The sequence below is a fragment of the Crinia signifera genome, chromosome 2 (assembly GCF_055691185.1).
Source record: "Crinia signifera chromosome 2, ASM5569118v1, whole genome shotgun sequence".
NCBI classification, from domain to species: Eukaryota; Metazoa; Chordata; class Amphibia; order Anura; family Myobatrachidae; genus Crinia; species Crinia signifera.
The window spans coordinates 174,418,667-174,443,992 of record NC_139218.1 but is presented as its reverse complement, the minus strand read 5'-3'; the positions used below and the strand labels follow the sequence as shown (position 1 = coordinate 174,443,992).

The 25,326-nt window shown below is 40.9% G+C and overlaps 1 protein-coding gene across 1 annotated transcript in view; it reads right to left on the bottom strand.

Annotated features, from left to right (window-relative positions):
• Window positions 1-332: 332 nt before the first annotated feature.
• The window catches only part of ACACA (acetyl-CoA carboxylase alpha), a 551,747-nt gene continuing 526,753 nt past the window's right edge, over window positions 333-25,326 (bottom strand). The window contains exons 43-44 of the mRNA XM_083173207.1: window positions 10,032-10,168; window positions 333-5,751 (exon numbers count right to left, since the gene is read on the bottom strand). Coding sequence (XP_083029333.1) covers window positions 5,625-5,751; window positions 10,032-10,168 — 264 coding nt within the window. The 3' untranslated portion in view covers window positions 333-5,624. The remainder of the gene's footprint in view (window positions 5,752-10,031; window positions 10,169-25,326) is intronic.

The following is a 25,326-nucleotide window of genomic DNA, read 5'->3' as shown; positions in this document are numbered from 1 at the left end:
ATGGTGAGCACAGCGAACCATGCGAGTGGACACAGTGCACTTTATCCTGTGTCCATGTCAACTGTGTCGACATTCAGGTAAAAAAAAAACTCATGTCGACCTTTTGACTGTCGACCTTGCCCATGTTGACCTAATGCTTTTGTCGACCTAATGACCTAGACCCATGTTGACCTTTCAGCATGTCGACCTAATAGTGTTGACCTTTCAGCTTGTCGACCATCATGTTGTGGACCTAATGATCCATACCCGATATAAGGAGGTTATTTAAATACTATGTCATCCATGTTTTATTTTTCATTCAGATATGTATCATAATAAATGATGCAAATACAGTAAGTACATTGCCTTTTATTGTTTTCCGAGGTAATTGAAATTAGTACATTATTATACAGTATTCCAGTTACAGTATTTTCAAATATATAACATTTTTATTTCTATGTGATTCATTACAGTGTTCTCTAACAGAGATGACCTGCAGATGAACAATATATTGACCTTAAACCAATGAATGATATATTGATAACTGCGATAACAGTGCTGCTTGTTTGTCATCACAACTGGACGGGCATTTAATCTGTGATGCCTGGCAAGATGGATCCATTGCTGATTGGTAAACGTATATGCATACCAAATTGCTAATTCGATCAGCCAGTCAGGTGTACACACAGCCTTCTAGAGAAATATCTTCAAAGTCAGGATGACTATTCGAAGTGTCTGAAAGCCCCTTTATAACACAAATGCTCAGAGATATAGAAAGAGCACTATTATCAAACAGCAGCTTGCCTAATTTTGAACCAACCTAATCAGTAGTTAACTGTGCCCATATATATCTACTATTTTGGTAGTTCTAACCTAGTTTGTGATAGCTTTTGCTCCATCTGTATCTCAAACAATTAAATATGTATTGCATTATTTGCCAGTTGTATCATTGTCCTTTTTTTTTTAACTTAAGACACAATTAACAGTGAAATCACAAAAAAACTATATTACAGCTATTCAATTAGAAGTTATGATCAGCTGCACATAATCTTGTGAATATAAATGTTTTTCCCTGTACTGAAGCTCTAGGGCACTAACTACAGTAACTTATGTCCAAGTGACATGAAAAAGAACACAAACTTAAAGCCAGTGCAGATTGTGCTGGGATGCTCGGTATAAGGATACCAAGCATCCCAGGACAACCTGCACTAGCTTTACGTTTCTGTGTGCTTTTTCATGTAGGGATCCTCGATACATTTATATTAATGCCAGATCACTGCTCAGTGTCATAAGTTGAGTCATCAATGCATTTATTGTCACATGAGGATACCTGAAATACCTGTGCTATTAGATGTACTTTAGGCCCTAAAGTTTAGGGGAACACACAGAAACCTCTCTTCTAGAACAATTGATATACAGTATGGGCATTGTAAAATCACCAAACAATATAAAATTAGTTTATTCAGTCAACTAGATAAGCAAAAAATTAAAACCCTAAATATTTTACTGGCACAAACTACAAAACTGTAGCCGAATACTGATACAAACTATAGGGTAATTGTAGAGTGACCTAAGCTTATATTGTTCAATACCGCAATACTGCAAAACAACTCTGAGTAATAAATATATAAATTATGACATCACTTATTGATAACCAGATCATGTTTAAATTCTAAGACTCTATTCACTCGTGTAACAGGTACCCACTATTACATCATCTACTATGCCTGGCTGGTTTAGAGCATGCAAATAATCGGTAGCTTCTGTTATTACTGAGAGATCTCACAACAGTTCCATCCAAGCATCTGTACTCTGTGTGCTAAGTTTTGTAACCTGGTTTTGCAAAAGTAAATGATTCTAGGTTTATGAATCAGATACCATTTTATAAGCTGTGCATGTGAAAATGGAGGCCTTGTTATAGGCTGGGAACACCACAAGCCTATCTTAGTGCTTTTGGAAGGAGCTAAATGGTGGAATACAGTATTTAACAAAATATTGCTACTCTCCAATAAAAGCAAAAGGTGGATAGGATTGAATGTACATAAAATATAAATGTAAAATACTGGGGCAAAACAACAATAAAAAATACATCCATAACACTATTTTTTTTTTTTTTAAATAAAAACATTTAACAAAGTACAGCATTGTAAACATGCGGAAAAGATAAGCAGTATTTTTTTTTTATTTATACAAATTGAGAAGTTACCAAAGCATGGATTTCTGCCTCTGGAAAGTAAGAAATGGTTAAAATAATTGACATCTACATTTTAACAATTCTTTTAAGAAAATAATATTACAGATGGAAGATGAAGGACATAAGTAACTTAAATACATTAGAATTGTTAACTGCTCTGAGTGATAATAGGTGGGACTGTGATCCATTTCCTACATTGTGAGCAAATATCCTTTGCCCACAAACCCCAAACACTCTGGGTCGGATTAAGGATAACATGGCCCTGGGGTTCAAATTTAATTAGGGCCTATAGTGAGAAGCAGAAGGAGATGTGTCCCATGTTGTGTCCATGTGAGCCACTAAAATGGATTTTTAAACGAATGGCCAAATAAAACATATCTGTAAGCTTTCTAATGTTATAACTGTAATGGTCCCTTTATTATGTCAAAAATAAAACACACAACTGTGGTGCTGCATATATATATATACACACACACACACACACACACACACATACACACACATACACACAGTATATATGGCCTTAGCAGCTACCATTTTTTTGTCTAATAAGGACAGTGGGCTTATACAATGCTATTTTCTCTATGAAAATGATGCCTATAGTATTGTTTTTATTCTGCGCCATTACAATTGTTCTACATCTAACATCTGTACAATACAGAAGGTTGGTTACCTTTAGTGAAGAACTGTCACGCTATACTCTGTGGTACATACTAGGGAATACCAGTGTGCCTTCCTCTCCAACTATTAGATACATTTTTATTTCGCTGTTGCTGGGGCTACCGATACTTATGAGTGGCAGCGAGAAACAGAATCCACTGATAAGAGAGGCAGTCACCTGAGCAAATGAAAATAAATTGTGTTTAATACTCCATGGAGAGATGGATTTGATATATTTTAAACATTTGAAGTGTCCTTTAATTTAGTGCTGACATGGCACAGACAGGCACTGACACATTCTCAGTATGTATTTGTATAATTTGATGTGTAGGAGTGTTATTTCACAAAGGTCAATGAATATTACACAATTGTTATTTCTTGTAATGAGATGCTGTAACATGAAATTCTCAGGGAGAAAAATAGATTTTCCTAATGTAGATTGCAAACGTGCTGTGTTCAGCTCTCCCTTTAGTTTTGTTTTCTTTTCTTTTAAATTTCACCCAATAAACAAGGTGATGACCTGTCTTTTGTATACAGACATGAATAAACAAGATCCTTGCATAAGGTGATTGCCTAAATCAAATGAGTTTGCCTGTATGGGGTTTGTAAGTTCTCCCCATGTTAAGCGTGTGTTTCATCCAGGTGCTCTAGATTCCTTTCCGACTTATGACAACCGTAACCCTTTTTATAATGGGTGTGTGGTAGCGAATATAATTTGCAAGCTCCACGAGGGTAGGGACAGATATGAATGGCTAAACATTCTCTGAATTTTCTGAATGCATAAGGGATAAGTAGCATGTACAGATGTATATGCTCCCTTATCCAAATATCCGTTATTCCGAAAACAATAGTCTCCAAAAATGTACTTTTACTTTTTATTTTTTTGTTCAAAACCTACTGGCTCCATCTGTAACTGGCACTACTTTGGAAATAACATGTAACTGGCACTACATATGTGCAAGGACATGATTGCTTGGCATTCAAGGTCAGTGCATAAGACTGTACACAAACTTTGTTTCATGTTTTAAAACCTTGTGTCATGCACAAATAAAATATATTTGTGTGTATTTCATGTCTTTCATGTGCTTATACAACATAAAAGCGATATACCTTAAGATACCTCATTCAAACATAAAAATATTCCAAAATACGGAATAATCAGTTATCCAAAATTCTTCTGGTCCCGAGCATTTTGTATTATGTACATACAGTAAATCATCTTTGATAATATAACTGTTAATCATGTCATAATCATGGTCTATTTAACCATGGCATCAGCTATTTAGTTGACTAAAAACAATACAATTGAAACTTCTAATCTTTAAGACTGGTTCCCAATCAAAGTCCTCAAGGTACCCTAATAGTCCTGGTTTTAAGACTATTCATGCTTAAACACAGCTAACTTAATCAGCACCTGATTCATTTTAATTAAAAAGTCTGTGCTCAAGAATGAATATCCGTAAAACCAGGACTGCCTAATCAGTCCTAATGTAGTTCCCCTGAAATGAGCACCTAGATAGTATCATGCTCATGCCTTCTAGTTGTTTTCGCCTTACATTGAAACTACTTCTTTTTCCTTATGATCGGCATATGTATGTGAGTGTCTGTGTAGGTATATTTCTAAATAATATTTTGTAGCAATTTTTATGTATTACCTTTTTGTCTCGTGACAATCTTGCTATTATGTCCTCTTTCCCCATTGCCCCACCCTTTTTTATATACTGTACCCCCTTCACCCCATACTAAAAAATGTTAATTAAAAACCCAATTCTGAAAAAAACAGAACTGCTAGGATGCCTTGTGGATTGAGTTTGTGCACTCAGGAGAGAAAATATTTTCCTTTTACTAGAAACAGCAAATATTCAATTTGGTAATATTTTGCAAGCAGTGTGTATAGAGCATCCCAGTTTCTATCCCTTCTCTATAGAACTATGATGATGACATCCCCAAGGTTATCAAGGGAAAGCCAAAGAGGGGCCATCGCTTCCCATGCACAGCATTCTATGCTGCGCGCTGAGCAGGCATGACCATATACCAGTAACACTGGTGCTGGTTCCTGTGTAAATGCTGACAGAAAACCATGTTGTGTATAAAGGGACTACACAGCATTATGCACAGATACATTCTGCAGACGGCCACAATCACTCAGATAGCAGAAGTAGATTCTTCCCTTTTCCAAAACACATCTAAAATCAAATTATTGATATAGCAATAACATCAGTATTATCAATTGTTTGACATTTAAAAGGGTGCACTAACTAAGCAAACATTAACATACATAATAAATATAAATAATTGGTAAAGGCCTAAGTGCTACTGTGAACTAAGAAAATAAGGAATATGAGTTACTGATAGCTACAAAGGGTAAGTATTAAAGACTAGCTACTTTTACATATTGTTTTTTAATACACAATGAGGATTATAACCTCAAATTATTTAAGAGCCAGGTGTGACATCCTTCACTGCACACTTTTCACCAGTGCTAATTGAAAACTGGGACCACATAGATGTGTGATAGGTGGATTGAGATATTAGCCTATGTCTTCACCTCTATGGACATACACAAATCAGAACTAAATTACATGTGTTCTTCTGTTGGAGATGTGTTCTGGATTTCCATCATTTATGCACCATGTAATCACACTATAATAATCATATGTTCCAGTTCAACAGTTATCATTAAAACAACCTATCAGGTTCTGGTCATCACAATTCCTCACATAAATAAACGTGTGACGTACAGTACTCAGGCTCATCACTATGGGTCTGAGCTCTGAGACCAACAACATCTCTATGTAGATGTTGGGGAGTCCATGGTTGACAGAATTCGTACAATTTCAGCTCTTTGCGTTGGTGATATGTGTTGTGTCATGTGAACTATAGAATCCATAGCAACTTCTGGGTTTTCTTGCACCAGGCTATAAAGAGAACAAAGAGTTATAAAGTCACTTTTTTTGAGGAATATTGACAGCAATTGTGTAACATTTGACATCGGTTAGTAGGAAACAGTGTAACAGGAGTGATTACGAACAGTACATTTTGTAGAGCATTAAATAGGCATATATACAAGATTGATAAATGGATTTATAATTGTTCATAAAAATTTAAAAAGACATTTGATTCAGCAAATATAATAGCAATCAAGTTTAAAGATAAGATGGAGGGCTACTCTAGGACAGCAAAGTCACTGAATTATTCTCTACATTATATTATCTTATCAGAATACCATAAACCACCACAATATATTATATTTAAAATTGCATACACTCTATATTTACAAATTGTTCCATTGAGTTTAGCCCTGCTCAGAATACATGTATCAAAGACAGCTGTCATATTATTAGTCATTATACATTCTGAGCAGTCAGTTAAAAAAAAAAAAAAAAAGTGACATACTGTACAGTACCATAATAAAAGTCACACCCTGTACTGAAATCTCTACGATCCCAAATGCTTTTACTAATAGAAATTGCCCTAGCCAATTTAAGGACATAGACAGGATCTTGGCTGGGTACCCCTAGCACTTCTGCTAGTTTTGCCTCTGACCCAGAAACTCTTTCCAGTACAGCACCCATCACCCATAGTAATCCTTATTTTGTGCCAGCAAGAGCATTTCCGCTCCCTTCCCTTATATTTTAAATAGGTACAGTGTGCTCCAAAGACCCAAGAAAGGTAAGAGTAGGCCCTTTTTTTTTTAAATCACACCACACAGTGCCACTATTCACATTACACCAAAGAGTAAGCCCTTTTTTTTAAATCACACAACACAGTGCCCCTATTTACATTACACCAAACAGTAGTGCCCTTTATACAAGTGTATAACATGGATTTTGTTTCATCTGCCACAGCCCAGTTCTGTCCAAAATCTTTTTTCCCGATCGTTATGCTAATTGGACACCCTTCTTAGTATTTCTTGGCCAGGAGAAAATAATTGCACACTTACTGCAGGTTGGTATGAAAACCCTGGAAAACTTACTGAACACTAAAGTTGATTTGATAACTGTGGGCTTATTCCGTTAATTCGATGTTAGATACTTGAAAATCCTAGCAACTGTTGTGATTTGGTAGCTGTCATGAATTTGTGAATTTAAGTTTTTGCAAAAAATCATAGATATTTAGAATCATAGACAGATTCTAAATATCAATACAAATAATTATATTTCACCAACAGTATTGCACTTATGCAATCCCTTACCATATCCAATAAACCCCCTATCAATTCTATGAACCCTTTGAGTGCCAAGTGCATTTATCAAAATTGTTGTGAAAATTGGCAAGCAAACATTTTTATTCATCACAATGACCTGTAATGTTTATCTTCTATAGGAAATATAATCTTTTTTAACACAACATTTTCATTTATCTCTGATACCACCTCCTCTTCACTACCTCTGTTAGTTGGAGTACCACAGGGCTCAGTTTTAGATCCTCTGCTCTTCTCAATCTATACCTCATCTCATGGCAAACTAATCAGCTCTTTTCAGATTCCTCTATCACTTGTATGCAGATGACACTCAAATCGATCTATCAACCCCAGAGTTGTCACCAGTTGTTTTGGCCTGTGTCTCTGAATGTCTCTCTGCTATCTCATCTTGGATGTCTTCTCGCTACCTCAAACTTAACATTTCCAAGACTGAATTAATTATATTCCCTCTAGCCAGGAGCAGTTACCATCCTGATTTCTCCATAACTGTCGACAAGGTGACAATCTACCCTACCCTCAAGCTAGCTGCCTAGGGGTCACCCTTGACTCTGAGCTGTCCTTTGTTCCCCACATTCAGTCTGTCTCTAAATCATGTTACATGCATCTAAAAAACATATTCAAGATACAACACTATCTTAAACACGACACTGCTATAACACTAATCCATGCACTCATTATCTCTCGCATTGATTATTGCAATAGTCTCCTCATTGGTCTTCCCAAGAACAGACTTTTACCACTGCAAGGCTGATCGTCCTAGCCAGATGTTAATCGTCTGCTGATCCTCTCTGCCAGTCCCTCCATTGGTTGCATGTATTCTAATAGCTTCCCTTCTGGACTTGCAACTTGGCGGGACTGCTATGCTATTACTGGTGCCTGTCCTTGTCTTTCCCTCCTTTTTCCCTATAGATTGTAAGCTTACAGCAGGGACCTCCAACCTCTATGTCCATCTGTTTTACCTAGTTTGTTCATTCAGTGTTGTCAACATTTATAAAGCGCAACGGAATCTGTTGCGTAAATAAATAAATAAATTTGAATTCATATAACAAATGTGAGTGTCGCTCACATAGCTGTTGACACTCATATTTTGTGCATCTCTCACAGAGATGTTGGCATTTTTAGCGATATTTTTGTGTATCTCTCATAGAGATGTTGGCACTCAAAGATGCTGGTGAGTTTTATTTTAAAGAGGCAATTACTTACAAGGCCTTGTAAAATGACTTCCCCTTAAAAAACACCTTTGTTCAGCCGGTGTCCATTTATCAAAGTTATTTCTGACTTGGGAATATCTCCTGTCTGCAGATGTTCATGGAGTTGAGTGTTTTTATTGCTATTGTGTGTAAAACATTGACTTAAGCTGCAATGCATGGAAATGTGTAATATTAGAGTGTTGTAAGCATGTTGCAGAACTTCACGGATGGTGTATTGGTTAGCATTACAGAGCTGAGGTCATGGGTTCAATACCCACCATGCCCTAACTGTGCAGAGTTTGTATATTCTCTCTGTTTGCGTGGGTTTACTCCGGGTTCCTCCCACAATCCAATAGGTCAATTGACTTCCAAAAAAAAATTACCCTAGAATGTCTGTAGATTGTAAGCTGCACTGGGGCAGGGACTGATAATGTTCAACTATACTCTGTAAAGTGCTGCAGAATATGTATGCGCTATATACGAAACTGTTAATAAATAAATAATAATACTCTGATGGAGGATCTACATCTAGTAAGGGGCTGGCCCAAGTTTCCATGGTACACTAGTTGGGTTTCAATATCTACAGAAGCTCAAAGTGGGCTTCTCACTCCTTGCACATTCACCACATGGTGAATGAGCATATAGCATAAAAAAAATGGGTAAAAGAGACACACAGACCCAGCAGTGCCTGACTCAGAATCAGGTCTTCTTATTGATAGCAACACTGTCATAGAACAATAGAACAACTTATTCTGGTACCACACACAAAAATACCAGCTCAAATATTGTAACAGATACAATATTAGAGACTCTAAATGGTAAACCGGTGTCCAATGAAATTAGAGCACCTTACTGTACATCAAACAATCATGTCCCTCTTGAGTGACAATGCCCCGGGGTAGAAAATATATACAATGTATACATGAGAGAAATGTGGCTTGATGACTTCATCAATTACAGCAGTCACCTCATTTGTGGCATTGCAGGTCCAGCCTGTGAGGTTGCTGCTAAAATCTAGAACCTTGCTCAAACCAATCATGGGTGTAACCAAGGGAGTGCAGCTGATTTAGAGTTCAAAGCTGAAAGTCGCCCCCTTCGCTTGTGTTATACACAAGGGTGTAGCTACCATAAATACAGGGAGTGCAGCTGCTATGGAACCCAGAGTTGAGAGGTGTCAGCTTCCCTGTGTTATATACATTTTCAGAATATGAACAGAAGATGCTGTATGTACAATGTGAATTAGGGTACAGTATAATGTGTTCTGGCAGCCCTACAAAAATAATGACATAATGTGAACTAGGGCACTACTGTGGTTCATTAAATAAACTAGGGTGCTATTATGGGGCATAACATTAACTAAGGCACCACTATAATTCAGACACTGAATAAGGGCACTTTTATGGGACATAAAATTAATAACCACTGCAGGGAGGTGTCCCTCTGGAAGTACAGAAGCAGGGTTCCTTTTAAAATGGTGCAATGGGGCCCACAAAGACCTCGCTACGCCCCTGGGCAGAACTCTCATAGTGAGGCTTTGTAGATGGTTACTTTCTGCAGTAAAAGTAACTTACATAGTTACTTAGATTTTAAAGAACATTAATATTTCAGGTATTTTACATATTTACCAAAAGTAAAAAAAAAACTACAGATACCTGTAAATAAATGTAAGAAAATTATTCAACCAGATACTCATTCCTTTTATATTTACAATCCTGGATTTTCTTAAGTACATAACGTGCTCTGTTTAATATGTGCATATTTTTTTGTATAATAATTTGCAATAACTGTGACTCTTTCATGTTACCTGCGGATCTGTTTGAGGATATAGTCTCTAGAAATGTACTTGATGTTTTCATCAACCACAGAGCGGGCTCCCTCCTCCTCAGTCAGCTGCTTCTCCAACCATTCCACTACATCCTTATTATTATCCCACAAGTATGCCTGGAAATAAAAAATGACCATTATATTTAAACCTCCTTCATTTCTATTGAATAAAAAAAGACAAACATATATGTGAACACAAAACTCAAAGCAGCTGGTCACGAATGAATTCCAGAGCATGCGCGTTTCCACTTAACATTGGTAATATTTTGTCAGTCAACAAATTATTTATGGATACTTCTGGTCAATATGATATTGCAACAACTTGTAATGGGTCTGGTGCAGGAAATGTACATATCACTGCAGGCGCGCACGCAGCAGGGGTTTCCGAGTACCCAGAAACCTCCCTGACAACGGAGCTGTCCGATTATTAACACAGCTGCAGTGGCAGCATGCAGCTCCTCCTAGTCAGTGCTTTGTGTAGCTGTGTGAGAGCTGGCTTGGGGAGGCAGGGATTTGTCCCCAGCAGCTAAACAGGTACACTCCTCTGATGTTTAAGCTATGTATGTGTGTGTCTCTGTGTACTTAAGTGTCTGTGTCTGTGGGTACATGCTGTGTGCATGCTATGTATGCTATGTGTGTTTGTGCCTGCATGCTATATGTGTGTATGTATAAAAGAATGTTTGTGTGACAGACATCCCCCCCCCCCATGAAAATCCTGCATTTGCCCCTGCACTGGGTGCAGTGTGTTGTGCACACTGGCTCCTGGGGTACATGGGGATCCAAACTGTACACCCTGCATCTATTTTTTTTTAATACTTACCCATCAGAGTCATGCATCGGCTGAACCTGGTGGGCATTTTCCCGCATGCACAGTAGCCTCTCGGACATCGCTAGGATCCTCTAGCGACTCTAGTTGCCAGAGTACACAGCACTGCCAGCTAGAGAGGAGGGGCCTACATGGAGTCTACATATGGTCCTTCTCCTCTCATGGCAAATATACAGTACATGTGTACAGAGCATATATTATGCACCCCGCTGGTGCTTGTAATCAACCACTTGCAGTATCTCTGCATGCAATAAACCCCACCAATGGCACACCATAAACACATGCACTAGTTCTGTGGCAGGAGCAGATTCCCTGCCTGACTATTGCTGAAACTGTGAGCAGGGTGCAGTCAGGGCTGGATTAAGTGTGTGTGTGGGGGGGGGGGGGGGCAGAGAGGGGGCCAGTACCCCTCGGCCCCCCTCTATCTACGGCCCCACTGTGGTCAGCATAGATAGAGGCTGAGAGACTTGTGCTGAGCTCTGACTGGTGGAGCTCACCACATGCTTCTCAGGCCCATGTAGGACAGCAGCGGCCTTGGCATGGGAGCGTTTTTAATCAGAGGCAGCACTGAGCCTGTGAGGTCTTCTACAGAGTAAGGTACAGATGGACAATCAGGCTTTTCATGTGGTGTATATGTATGTACAGTATGTATGCAGGGAAAGATTGGGATAGAAATCCAGCCCGGGAAATTTATGGAAGCAGCCCTAATGGGGGTGGAGTCTGCTGAGGGGATGGGGTCTGTGAAAGGGAGCAGGATCCCTACTTATAGGGTAGGATTCCAAGTTGCATGCAGTTGCCGCCTTTTTTGCAACTTTTGCTGCAGTTGCATCTGCAACTTTACGCTAATGCTGTTGCACTGCCCGTCCCTGGTGCACGGCAGTGCACCAAAATATATAAGGACTGGCCCCGTAGGAAAATACAAACACATATGCACCAGCAGGTAAAAAAAACATACCTGGACCCCAATAGGGAAAAAATAATCAATTTGCCCCCCACACGAATAACCACATTGGCCCCCACAATTAAAATACTGGCTGAAACAGAAAAAATATACATATACTGATAGGCCTATAAGCAAAAGAAGTATATTGACTCCTGACAGCAAACATTAACCATCAGCCTCGACAGGAATAAAATAAAAACACATTGAGCTCCACTAAAAAAAAGGGTGGCAAGTATATGTCCCTGGGTTGGGGATACTGTAGCTAGGAGGACTTGGGGTAGCATGGACAGTGTATGTACCTGGGGGGCAGGGTTATGGTCGGTAGTATATGTCCCTGGGGCAGTGCGGGGATACTGTGTATATATACACTGTATAAGTCAGAGGGGTATATTTTGGAGGCCAGGGGTTTGTGCGGACAGCGGCTATGGGCCCAGGGCATGGTGGTGGGTACTGTACAATGAGGCCTGGAGGAGAGCAGGGGCAGGCTGGGAGCAGTAGTGGGAAGCAAAGGCCGGCTTGAGTAGTGGTAGTGCAGATAAGGTGACAGGCTGGGAGCAGTAGTGGGAAGCAGGGGTGAATCTGAGCCGAGCCTAGGCTTAGGGGGATGCCCCTAGGCATTTGCCTAGTTTGCTAGCTCTGGGTAAGAGATATGCAGCAGGGGTGTTTGTATGGTTAAAGCTAGTGAGGATTTATTATTAGGGTCAGGCTGCAGGGGGGGTGTTTATGGTTAGGCTGTGTCAGGTGTTTTTATGGTTAGGGTAAGGCCGTGGGGATACGAATAGGGTTAAGGTTGGGCCGCGGGAGTGTGAGTATGGTTAGGGTCTGCAGGGGGGTGTGGGGGGGTATGGTTAGAGTTAGACTGCTGGAGGAGGGGGTGTGTGGTTACAGTTAGGCTTCAGCGGTGTGTGTATAGTTAGGGCTAAGCTGCAGGGGGGTGTGTGGTTAGGGTTATGCTGTGGGTGGCAGTTTATAGCTATAGTTAGGCTGCAGGAGGATGTTAGTGTAATGCTGCAGGGTGGGGGGGGGTATGGTAACAGATATGCTGCAGGGAGTGAATGATCAGAGTAATGCTGTGAGGGAGTGCATGGTTAGAGTTAAGCTACATGGTTGGATTTATGTTGTGGGTGGCACTGTATGGTAATTAGGAAAAGGTTTAGATTTTTGGTGTGGGTGGCGGTGTATGGTTATAGTTATGCTGCAGGGGGGATGGCCAGAGTAATGCTGCAGGGGGATGGCTAAAGTGATTCTGTGGTGGGGTTGCATGGTTAGAATTGTACTGTGAGAAGGGGGTAGGGTTAGGTTGCAGAGGGCATATGATTAGAGTTAAGCTGCAGTGGGGGTTGTTAGTTTTAGGCTGGGGGCATGGTTAGTTATGCTGGTGGGGGACACATGATTACAGTTAGGGTGGGGTGGGGTTATTAGGGTTAGGATGGGGTGGCATGGTTAGAGTTATGCTGGTGGACACATGATTAGAGTCAGGCTAGGGAGGAGGGGTTGTTAGGGTTATGCTGCGGGGAGGGGGAAGGTAGTAGTCTACAATAGGTACTGGGGGATATTGTGGGTCGCACAAGACAAGGTATGTTGGGTGGACCCCCTAAATTTAGATAACAATGATTACTAGTGATGTCTGTGGGGGTGTGCTACCTTGGACATGAGAAATTGACAAGATAAGAAAAAGGAGGGAAAGATGTCCTATGTCGGTGCACCAGTATGAAATAAAACGTAACTTTTATTATTTGCTTTATTTAAGAACTGCGAGATAAAAAATGAACACATATATTTAGACAAAGGGGGGGGTATAACATTTTGTTAAAAACTAAGGTGGCGGGCAGATGCCTGTTATATACTGTAATCAATGTGCTGATTTTGTTGACAATGTGTTCCTGGTCAGTTAATCACTGTACAGACCAGGTATATCTAGTATCGGTGGATAGTGAACCCTAGTGGGTAAATATATTACGTGCCGCTCAATGCACTCATGTCAATAAGGAATTTGACACGTTTATCCTAAATATTTGGATAATGCTCAGATGTCAATTGACATACAGCTAATCATATAGTAGCGTATGGGGTGAAAATCACTCCGCCTCCCAAAGGGAGAATCATTATCTGAGTTATTGAATCACAAATTAATGCAGGTCCAACGGTTTGGAACACAATACTGAGACTCCTAATGGCTATGGTCTGCCTAGTGTAGGAGTCAATGCAGTAGAAATAGTACTCGCTGAGTGCTAGATAATTCACTGAGCCAGTCCAATGGAGTCGCCTCCAAGTGGACCGTAGTGGACTACAGTGAACGCCCTAAAAAGGGCTATTGCGGCATAGCACAGGTCAACAGATCAAAATGCATTAGTAAGAAAAATAACAAACAGTTACAGACATCTGCCCGCGCACCGCTAGCCGGCACGCGCTTCGCAGATTTTAGCTTCCTCAGGGCCAGGCCAGGCCCTGAGGAAGCTAAAATCTGCGAAGCGCGTGCCGGCTAGCGGTGCGCGGGCAGATGTCTGTAACTGTTTGTTATTTTTCTTACTAATGCATTTTGATCTGTTGACCTGTGCTATGCCGCAATAGCCCTTTTTAGGGCGTTCACTGTAGTCCACTACGGTCCACTTGGAGGCGACTCCATTGGACTGGCTCAGTGAATTATCTAGCACTCAGCGAGTACTATTTCTACTGCATTGACTCCTACACTACGCAGACCATAGCCATTAGGAGTCTCAGTATTTATCCTGGGCAGTGTTCCAAACCGTTGGACCTGCATTAATTTGTGATTCAATAACTCAGATAATGATTCTCCCTTTGGGAGGCGGAGTGATTTTCACCCCATACGCTACTATATGATTAGCTGTATGTCAATTGACATCTGAGCATTATCCAAATATTTAGGATAAACGTGTCAAATTCCTTATTGACATGAGTGCATTGAGCGGCACGTAATATATTTACCCACTAGGGTTCACTATCCACCGATACTAGATATACCTGGTCTGTACAGTGATTAACTGACCAGGAACACATTGTCAACAAAATCAGCACATTGATTACAGTATATAACAGGCATCTGCCTGCCACCTTAGTTTTTAACAAAATGTTATACCCCCCCTTTGTCTAAATATATGTGTTCATTTTTTATCTCGCAGTTCTTAAATAAAGCAAATAATAAAAGTTACGTTTTATTTCATACTGGTGCACCGACATAGGACATCTTTCCCTCCTTTTTCTTAAGTAGTCTACAATAGACTTACCCTGTGCTGCAGCCATGTACCGCAGGGTTCCTGTATCCCACCCCCTCCTTTTCTGTAGCCAGTGTGACAGCATGGAAGATAACAGCCATCTCATCAGCGGCAGTGGGGAGACCCCCTCCTGCCCACTGATAAAGGAGCGGTGGTGAGAAATGTGGGCGCCCTGGCAGCAGCACTTTACTTTCTCCCATGGCGCCTGTTAGTGACTGGAGCATGCAGCAGCCAGGACCTTCCACAGCCTCATACCCGCGACTTGAGCCACTCCTGATGCTGTGCAGGGTTTGCGTTAGCGCTCCTTGCAGCCGCTAACACTGTGTGCGGCTTCAGAGGTCCACTGGCGGAGGGGGCACGGAAGATCCTTGTTAATGTTCTCTTCTTTGCAGCCTTTAACAACGTCCAGTTTGCGCTCCATAGTTGTGGAATGCAAAACCCGGAAGTGGTCAACCGCTCAAGTAGGTAGCTAATACGCCAGGCACAGTAAATCAATTCGGCAGAGGGGGATGGGTCCGGCCCACCGGAAACTGGCCCGGTATCCCGGTACCTCAATCCACCCCTGTATGTATGTGTATATATTAATCCCCCCTTGCAGTTACCCATTTACATAGTTACATAGTAGGTTAGGCTGAATAAAGACTTGGGTCCATCTAGTTCAACCTATGTTTATAATAGTTTATCCCTTGTTGTATAGTATGTTCCGATATTTTAAAGACAGATTATGTTACTTATTCGTAGCCATGGATGTTTTTAACCAATAAATGTGATGCAGTAAATTAAATTTAGTTAGTATATATATATATATATATATATATATATATATATATATATATATATATATATATATATCAAAGCCAAAAGTAAACAAAAATGCACATGTACTTCATGTTAAAAGTATAGAAGTTAATGGAAACCTTTTTCTACCCCAAACAAGCAGTAAAACTGAATTTTGCGAGGTATAAGTGTTATAATCTAACTGTAAACCAGTCACAAATAATAAAATCGTGCTGCATGTAATACCTAGTCCAAAAGCATGGAGATCATTTAGATGTCCATGCAAGGCATTTTGGGTAGCTATCCCTAGTTTCCAACTTTCCGTCTTGATGGATGGATGACCACATTATCATTTAGGAGTGTTTAAAACCTAATAGCTACTCTCTCTCCTCATTTTCTTTACAAATCATTTAGAGATCAGTTTGTTTTGCCTTCCACAAAGCCAAGTTACTACCATTAGTGCTCATTCATATTTATGCAATTTAGTTTGGGTAATTAAACACAGAGCTCGTGTTTTAAAGGCACAATTCTCCTTTAGTATTGCTAATAATAAAAAAGAAATGTTCAGAACAATGATCCTGGTGCACAGTAACAGAGATTCTTTTTGCAATGAATTTAGGCACTGCATGTGAGATGATTGTTCATGACCGCCAAAGCCAGTATTCCAAATGATAATAGGTATTTTTTTGGAATTTAGATTAAACTTAAGGTGCCCATACACTAGTAAGATTTATCTTCAGATCTGGCTGGTTGGAACAAAAACATGGTTATGGATGAGTGACAGTTTGTCAGTTTTCCAGCATTTCCAAGCAAATGGTCAACTGTCATTTGCTCTGATCAATAACCATGTTTTTGTTCCAACCAGACAGATCTGCAGATAAATCTGCGTGTGTATGGCCACCTCTAGTATATATTCATAGACACTTTGTGGGTTATTTTGGTTCACTCTTTGTTGACAAATTCCTTCTTAAGCTGTGTACACATGGGGGCGATTTCAGCATATATCGCTGGCAATATGATCACTGAGCGACCATACTGACAGCGATTGGAGTGTGCACTAGCGATAAATCGCCGGGTGCGCGCTCCTGTTTTCAGCCCCTAATGGTCGCTGGTCGGAGGAGCTTGCCCTGCCTCTTCTCCCGTCATTGTCATTTTCATCGGCAACCATTTCTGGTCGCTGATGAAAACGGGACACTGAGCAATATGATTGCTGAGCAATATATTGCCATTGATCATATTGCTCTGTATGAACGTACTATTAGATGGACAAAACCATGTGCACTGCAGGGGGCAGATGTAAAATGTGCAGAGAGAATTAGATTTGGGTGAGTTATTTTGTTTCTGTGCAGGGAAAATACTGACTGCTTTTATTTTTACACTGTAATATAGATCTCACCTTGAAGTAAAACCCCACCCAAATCTAACTATCTCTGCACAAGTAATATCTGCCCTACCTGCAGTGCAGTGGTGTAACTATAGCTCCGCAGCCCCCGCGGTGGCGGGGGGGCGCAGAGAAATTGGGGGTGCCGCTGGGGGGGGGCTGCGGGGCTATAGTTACCCGCAGTCTGCGTCTCGCCTGGCTCTCTGTCGGGACCTTCCTGACGTCACGGTCCCGGCCGGCTCCTGCTGCAATGAAAACTGACAATTAGAAAATGGCTGCCCCCATACTGCAGACAGTTTTCTGTCTGCAGTATGGGGGCAGCCATTTTCTAAGAGTCCGTTTTCATTGTAGCAGCAGGAGCCGGCCGGGACCGTGACGTCAGGAAGGTCCCGACAGAGAGCCGGGCGAGACGCAGACCGCGGGTAAGAAGGGGGGGGCAGGTTAGGTGCGGCGGCGGGGGGGCGCTAAATAGTTAGTTACGCCCCTGCTGCAGTGCATGTCGTTTTGTCCATCTAAGAAGGAATTTGTCAGAAAGAGTAAAACAAAATAACCCCCTTTATCAGGAAAGGGGTGAGACTGTATTTCATTGAATTCTAGCATTGAAATCCTGACTGCTTATGCTGTAACTATGTTCATCTCTGAACTTTGTAGCTTAAATGAACAGAAAAAACTCCCCACTAAAATATACATTTTATATAAGCTCCCTTGGTCTGGAGGTGGGATGACCAGTGTATGAGTGATTCATGTATTTTATGAGCCTAATCCACTCGGGCAGAATAAAATGATAATTTTACATGTTTAAATGAAGTAAACCCCTCCCAACTTGTTGATATTTTACGCGAATAAACACCGTAAAATGTAATAATTCTCAAACTTTAAACCCAAGTAAAACCAAATGAAGTTGTCCACCTCAGGATCGGTTTACTAGACTTATGCTGCTTTCCCACTGCCTAAACGGGTAAAGACCAGGTATTTGTAAACGGGTAAGAGCTATAAAGACCCTTTCCCACTGCAGCTCTTAAACAGTAATTTGCCATTTAAATGCCGTTTTGTCACATTCACATATACCCATTTAAGCAACCCGTTTATACCCATAGTAAAAATGGGCTGTCATAGAATGGACTTTTCTGCCCCCACAGGCCCACACTGATGACGTTTTGAGAGAACAAAAGGAGAGGGTGGGGAGTGGTCTGTAAACACCTGGATAGGGTTACCTGGTGGGATGCGGTGGGGGTCGTGTTTCCCCGGTTTCACGGTTACCAGTCAGGAGTCTTCTCGTGATACAGGATGGCGGCACAGAACAGTCGACAAAAGAATTACTTTGACCTTTTATTGTAACACGGCCATTGGGAACGGCTGCCTTCTTTACGTAATGACATAACAACAATTCCACAATATCAGAATACAATCAATGCAATACAACTCACACTATGCATACAAATGCGATATACCATAAAAGGACAATGGAGCTACCGGTAACTCTGAGTCACTCCGTACTCGGCCTATCACTGCAGTTTGAGAAACTACTTCCACTACGCTGCTGGACCGGCGAGCTGGTCCACTAATTTACACCTGGATACAGTGATAATACCGAGTATGAGTGAACATTACAACCAACTGTTATACTAACAAATAGTTTTATCGAATTACTATAAAATCAATACTCAACTCACTCTAAGTACCCGGGTACACTCTCTGTTAATAAGACCGGTCAGTCCCGACGGAGGCCTATGCATAGGACTTAATGTAGTTGCCGGCTTTTCCTATTAATTCTATATGAGGTCGCAGTTTGGTCCTTAAGCCACCGGGTGGCACTAGTGTTCCATTAACTATACTTCAAACGTGAAGAAAAAGTGAACTATCACAAATCCTGAGGGATTGTCCTAGCTTCTCCATGGGTTTTCACTAAACCCATTACAGTGGCAATTCTGGGATTCTGCTATGAGGAATGGGTAAAGACGGTGAAGGGGAGTTCTTGGGAAAGACTGGGGAGGTCTTGACTCCGGCTGGGGTCAGTGAATCTTCGCCCATCGCTGTGTACCCTCCGGGGACTACTAGTGCGGGCGCCTCAGCATTGCCACACTAAGCTACACAGGGCCGCTGGCTGTACTAGGTGTCAGGCAGGCAAGGGTGTGCTAGGTGGGGGCAGTGTTCAGTAGTGTACCTGTAGCTGCTGCTGGTGCTGGTTCTGACCAGTCTCTACCTCCTGTCTTCTCTGGTGTCCAGACTCTGCTGTGTGCTGGGCTCTCACTGCTGGGCCTTGAGCTGCTGTATTTTCTTGGACTGTGTGCACTCTGCACGACTGGCTCCTTCTCTCACAGGCCTCACAGGCTGTCATTTATTGCTGGAGCTCTCTGCTGCTGAAGCGTCTGGCAGGTCAGGGGTCACAGATGCCACGCTGTTGTCCTCCTCTCTCTCTCTCTAAACAGGAGTTCTCCACACGCTCACAGGCTACACTGCTTACTCCTTAAGCACAGTGTCACTCAGCTGCAGGAGAAGTCTCCTCTTCATGTGCTAGCTTTCCTCCTACTCTCATGCTGCTGGATCAGGTCACCTCTGACCTCTCTCTTCCTGTCACACTCCAGCCTGTCTGTGTTTAACGCTTTAGGGCTGAGCTGTGCCTGGTGCTGAGGTATATTAACCCCTGGTTAACTGGAATACACGGCACCTATTATTCCACAGTTATGGGGTGTTACAGGTCTGATCAGTGTTTCAATAATGATTTCCTGCCTGATTTTCTTCCAGGCCTCATTCTGAGTTTCAGGGATTTAAAAAGGCTAAAAAAAACGGCAAATTACCATTTAAGAGCTGCAGTGGGAAAGGGGTATTATAATCATATGGGCTAGCCACTTGCAAGTATGAAAGTACTTCATGTATTTACAATAATGTGATGACATTATACAGTAACAGTATTACACACTATTGCATTTCTTTATTTATATATATATATATATATATACATACATACACACACACACACATACATACACACACACTGTATATGTATGAAGAAATGCTGTGTGTTTTCAACGTACCTAAGGCAGCTTTCAGTCCCCCTCCTCCGGCAGTCAGTCCCCGGCGCATGTACAATGTACGGAAATTAGCCTAGTGCCGCATCACATGGTTTCCCTGCTCCCCCAGCAGCAATACGCTAATTGCGTACAATGTCGACTGAACGCTGTCGCCGGGGAGTGACTGCCGGAGGAGGGGGGACTGAACGCTGCGGCCGGGGACATCGGTGGATCGCGGGGAGTCAGCGGGGATCGTGATGGACGCGGTGGCCGGGCCGGAGGAGGGAAAGTATAAAGCACAACACACACAACACACATTTCCACCACTAACAACATCATAAACCCACTATCCACGTCATACCCCAAGTATCCACGTTGGCATGGAGTTAATTTTATAAAGTGTGGTGAGCCCGAAGCGTGGCTCGGTGGCTCCCACACTTTTTAAAATTAACTCCACGCCCACGTGGATACTGGGGTATGATGTGGATAGTGGGGATATGAAGCATTGTGTATTATCAAAGCTCACCACAACAAGTTAGGTAATTCAGTACTTGAAAAGGATCTAGGAGTCCAAATAGACAACAAACTGGGGTGTAGTGCTCAATGTAATATAGCAACAAAAAAGGCCAACAAAATTCTAGCATGTATTAAAAAGGGCATGGAAACTAGGGACTCAAAAGTAATTATGCCAACAAAGCATTGGTTAGACCTCACCTCGAATATGGAGTACAATTCTGGGCCCCACACTACGAGGAGAGATTGAGCAAACTGGGACTATTTACATTAGAGAAGAGACGTTTACGGGGGGACATGCTCAACATGTACAAATATATCAGGGGCCAATATAAGGAACTATCAAACACCCTTTTTTCTACTAGTGAGGAATCTAGGATGCGAGGGCATATATTTAGATTAGAAGAAAAAAATATTTTGTTCATCTAGAACAGGGCTGGGCAATTGCGGCCCTCCAGACGTTGATTAACTACACATTCCAGGATGCTTTGCATTAGTTTTGCTATGTGGCCATGCTGAAACTGATGCAAGGATGTGTAGTTCATCAACGTCTGGAGGGCCGCAATTGCCCAGCCCTGATCTAGAAGGAAAAATTTCTTTACCGTCAAAGCAGTCAAACTTTGGAACTCTCTTCCTAGTGAAGTGGTGTCGGAAGACACTATAAATGCATTTAAAAAAGTGATTATTGAGTGGAGTGCCGGTCCCCACAGTACTATATATATATATATATATATATATATATATATATATACACATATATATATATATATATATACACATATATATATATATATATATATATATATATACACATATATATATATATATATACACATACATATATATATATATATATATATATATATATATATATATATATATATATATATATATTGGTGCTGCGAAAAATGACCCTGGTGCCGGCGATGAGATCAATGTAGAAAGCAGGTTGTACCAGGAAAAGGTTCCACAAAGCGGCACTCACAGGACTTGTGCAAAAATAGCAATTTATTATAAAACGTTTATGGGGTACCTTGCCCCCGTCTTCAGGTAACAGACCTTACAGTTAGATCATACACCATACAAGTGATACTTATTATTTACAAGACAAAGCACAGTGTAAGGAAAAAGAAGAAAAAAAAAACTAACAAAAAAAAAAAACACATAGTTGCATGCATAAGCAACATTACAATGTAGTTAAAGTGCTGTCAGGGATACATAGTAACAACAGACTCACCAGTTCCATACTGTAAGCAGCGTGCGTTAAGTACAACTGTGTATATGGCGAGCAGCGCTTGTCAGCGCGAATCAGGCTGAACGCAATACTCACCCTGTCTCCCTGAAGAGGCAATGTCACACCGTCTGGGCGCACAGAGCGTGGAAGCTGCAGTGACCTACTTGGTCAGGATACAATGCGCATGTAGTGTATCAGGGGGTGGTGGCTGTTGCTATGACAACCCCTAGTGCTGAACACTGGAGTTGCTCACTGGGTGTTGCCATATAAATGTGGGGGGGAAAAGGTAGTGTAGGAAAGCAAATATAAAGTGTAGAGCATGCTAAATGGGGAGTGGGAAAGAGGAACAACATGGACCATATCCATGTTGAAAGCTGCAACCACTGTGCACAGCATTAGACATGACAGCACTCGGCGGTGCAAAACAACTTAATCTGTCCCAAATACTCAGCGGTGTACTATAATATCGCGGGAGGGGGGGGCGCGCTCACCTGGTGGCTGTGCAGTAAGTTTCTGGGCAACATGGGGAGGCAGAGGGTGTCTGGCACTGTGGGCTCACTGGGCTGGTTCTCTGTCATGTGAGTCAGTCATGTGAGTCAGAGGCTTCACCCAGCATTAGAGACACACTCACACACTTTGAGTGACAGATGTAGCCAAATATATAAGATATACATATATATATATAGTAACCCTGCTCAAAGCAAATGCTTCAGATGCTAGACTGCTGCCTTGTGATTGCCTCGGTGTTTGTGCATGTGCAAGAGAAAGAGATGTAATTTCACTCACTGCCAACAGATTCCACAACAGAATGCCAACAGTGTTTCGGAGACACATAAATGGACACTATATATTTACATTTGGACCATAAGCTGAGCTTGTGTGACTGGCGGGAGCACCTCCGGAAAATAACGAATTGAACCGTGAGTGCATTGGAAATCACAGTATATATATATATATATATATATATATACACACACACACAAATAATATATATATATATATATATATATATATATATATATATATATATATATATATATACACACACATATAGGATGCAAGTCCGGCACTCCAAAATACACCAGAGGAATAGTCAAACGTAGATCTGCCACGGTGCCTTCCCAAAAGATACCAGATAGGGACCAGCAATGTATGGAAAAGAAAGGCGGCACTCAATGGGCCAAATTCAAGGGTCCTTTAATCTAACCGTTTCGGGGTTACCCACCCTTGTCAGCCTTGCGGCGGTCGGGATTCTGGCGTCGGTATTTCGACCGCCGGCATATCATATCGGACTCGATTGTGGGCCTTTGGGTAGTGCTCTTACATTTTACAAAGCAATGCAAAACAAGTGGGAAGATGTCAGAAGCGTTTAGATCTGCTTTCAACCTAAAAGTGATCAGACTTAATAACATGTCAGCAAATTACAGAAATAAATTCAAGGTATATCTGTAAAAAGTATTTACATTTTAAAGTGGTTGTTACCCAGCTTTAGGAGCTCAGGACCATAATTTACTGTATCACAGGAAATGTTTATAAATCTAAAGTGAGATTTGATACACTTATCAGAGCTCCCTGAATGCTGGTGCATGCAAGAGGAAATATTGATAACATGTGCTGATGAAGGGAACATTAAATTCATTGCTGAATTTCTGATCTGAACAAACACTTAAAATTGGGCCATTGTTTCTTTAATGAACAAATGTCAGTATACTAAGGTGGATTTGCTTATTTTATTTATCTCGTGAGCATTGTCCAGCATAGAAAAAAACTAAACTTACTGCATAGGACTGCAAACCTGGTACCCATAGTGGTACCATTCAAATGGAGACATATGTTATACCTAACAAACCATCCTACATCATGCAAGTACATAATACACCATCCTAGATCATATGCATTTTTTAAAAATAGAAACTATGCTATGTATCCTTCATAATGTATGGCATTTATTTATGTTTTACTTGGAAATGGTTTAGCTATGACAGATATAAGATATACATATAACTTTATGTTTTAAGCTACACCAAGAGGTGAAAACATATCTCTCTAGTTACAAAAAAATGTCCCTTTTAATCCACTAATTCTCATTATACTTTTATTTGCACCTGCAAAGTTATAAGTAACGGTATACAAATTATGCTTTTCCACATTTGGGTCACCTAGGTTTCTATAATCTCTCATCACAGCAGCAACAAATTCATGACAAGAGGTATTCAGATGCCGGAATCCCGACCGCCGCAATGCTGGCACTTTGTCCCTCTATGGGTGTCCACGACGACCATAGAGGGAAAATAAAATAGTGTGCCGAGCGTAGCGAGGCACCAGGCCCCCAAGGGGGTCGATCCACGGCCCCCCTTCTCGGCATTGTGGCTGTCGGGGATTCCGCCGTCAGTATTTCAACCATCGGTATTCCGATCGCCGGGATTTTATACTGATCCCCACCATATGCAGTAGATGACAGTGCAGGGACCATGAGAAATGGAATAGAGGTAGGATATGGAGCAAATTGAAGTGGCCAAAAACAGGTCAGGTTGGTAAAAGTTTGTCAGTCAGAAAGCTAATAGTAGGCACATACAATGAAAGGAACAAAGCCAGGTAGCCAAATTAACTATAATAAATGAACATAACTAACATATTTACAAATATACGAAAAATAAATAAAGAATACTCATGCTTTTGAAATAAGCATTCTGTTAAAAATGACATGGAAATCTAGCAATGTTTTAAGAATGCACTGCTATCTGCAGAGTGTATTCATTTTATTAATACCAGAGGAATCCACTGTTTTTTAACAGCTAGCAAATCCTCCTCAACTAAGAAAATATTTGTGCCAAGATTTGAATGTGAAGCTTTACCATTCATATAGTACAATCCCATAGTGAGCAGCTATGATTAACTACATCATAAAGCTATTATAATGCAGAAAAGTGCAGCCTAGGGAGCTTTGCATACATTATCATATGTGATATAAAACAGGACACTGGTACAAGAATAGAATGTGCTTTACTCAACACAGAATTCAAGCAATACATAGTGTGTTTTCCAGGCACACTATTTTCCTTTATTTAAGCTCTAAAATAAACAACAAAGTTAATTATACTGAATGTATTTGTTTATGTATGTAGGTTTATATAAATATTTCAAATTTAGACACTTATTAGGAAGAATTTATTTAGTAGGTGTCGTAAAGTGGCGAGCAAAAAGAGAAAATAAGCATCTCTCTACAATGTAAAAGGTGTGACCGATAGATCTTATTCCTTGGTGGCAAGTGTAAGATATATTTCCAGGGTATGCTATTTAGCCAAGTTGCCTAGTGTTAACATTGTTTTATATTTAAATTGCCAGACACAGGGAGTA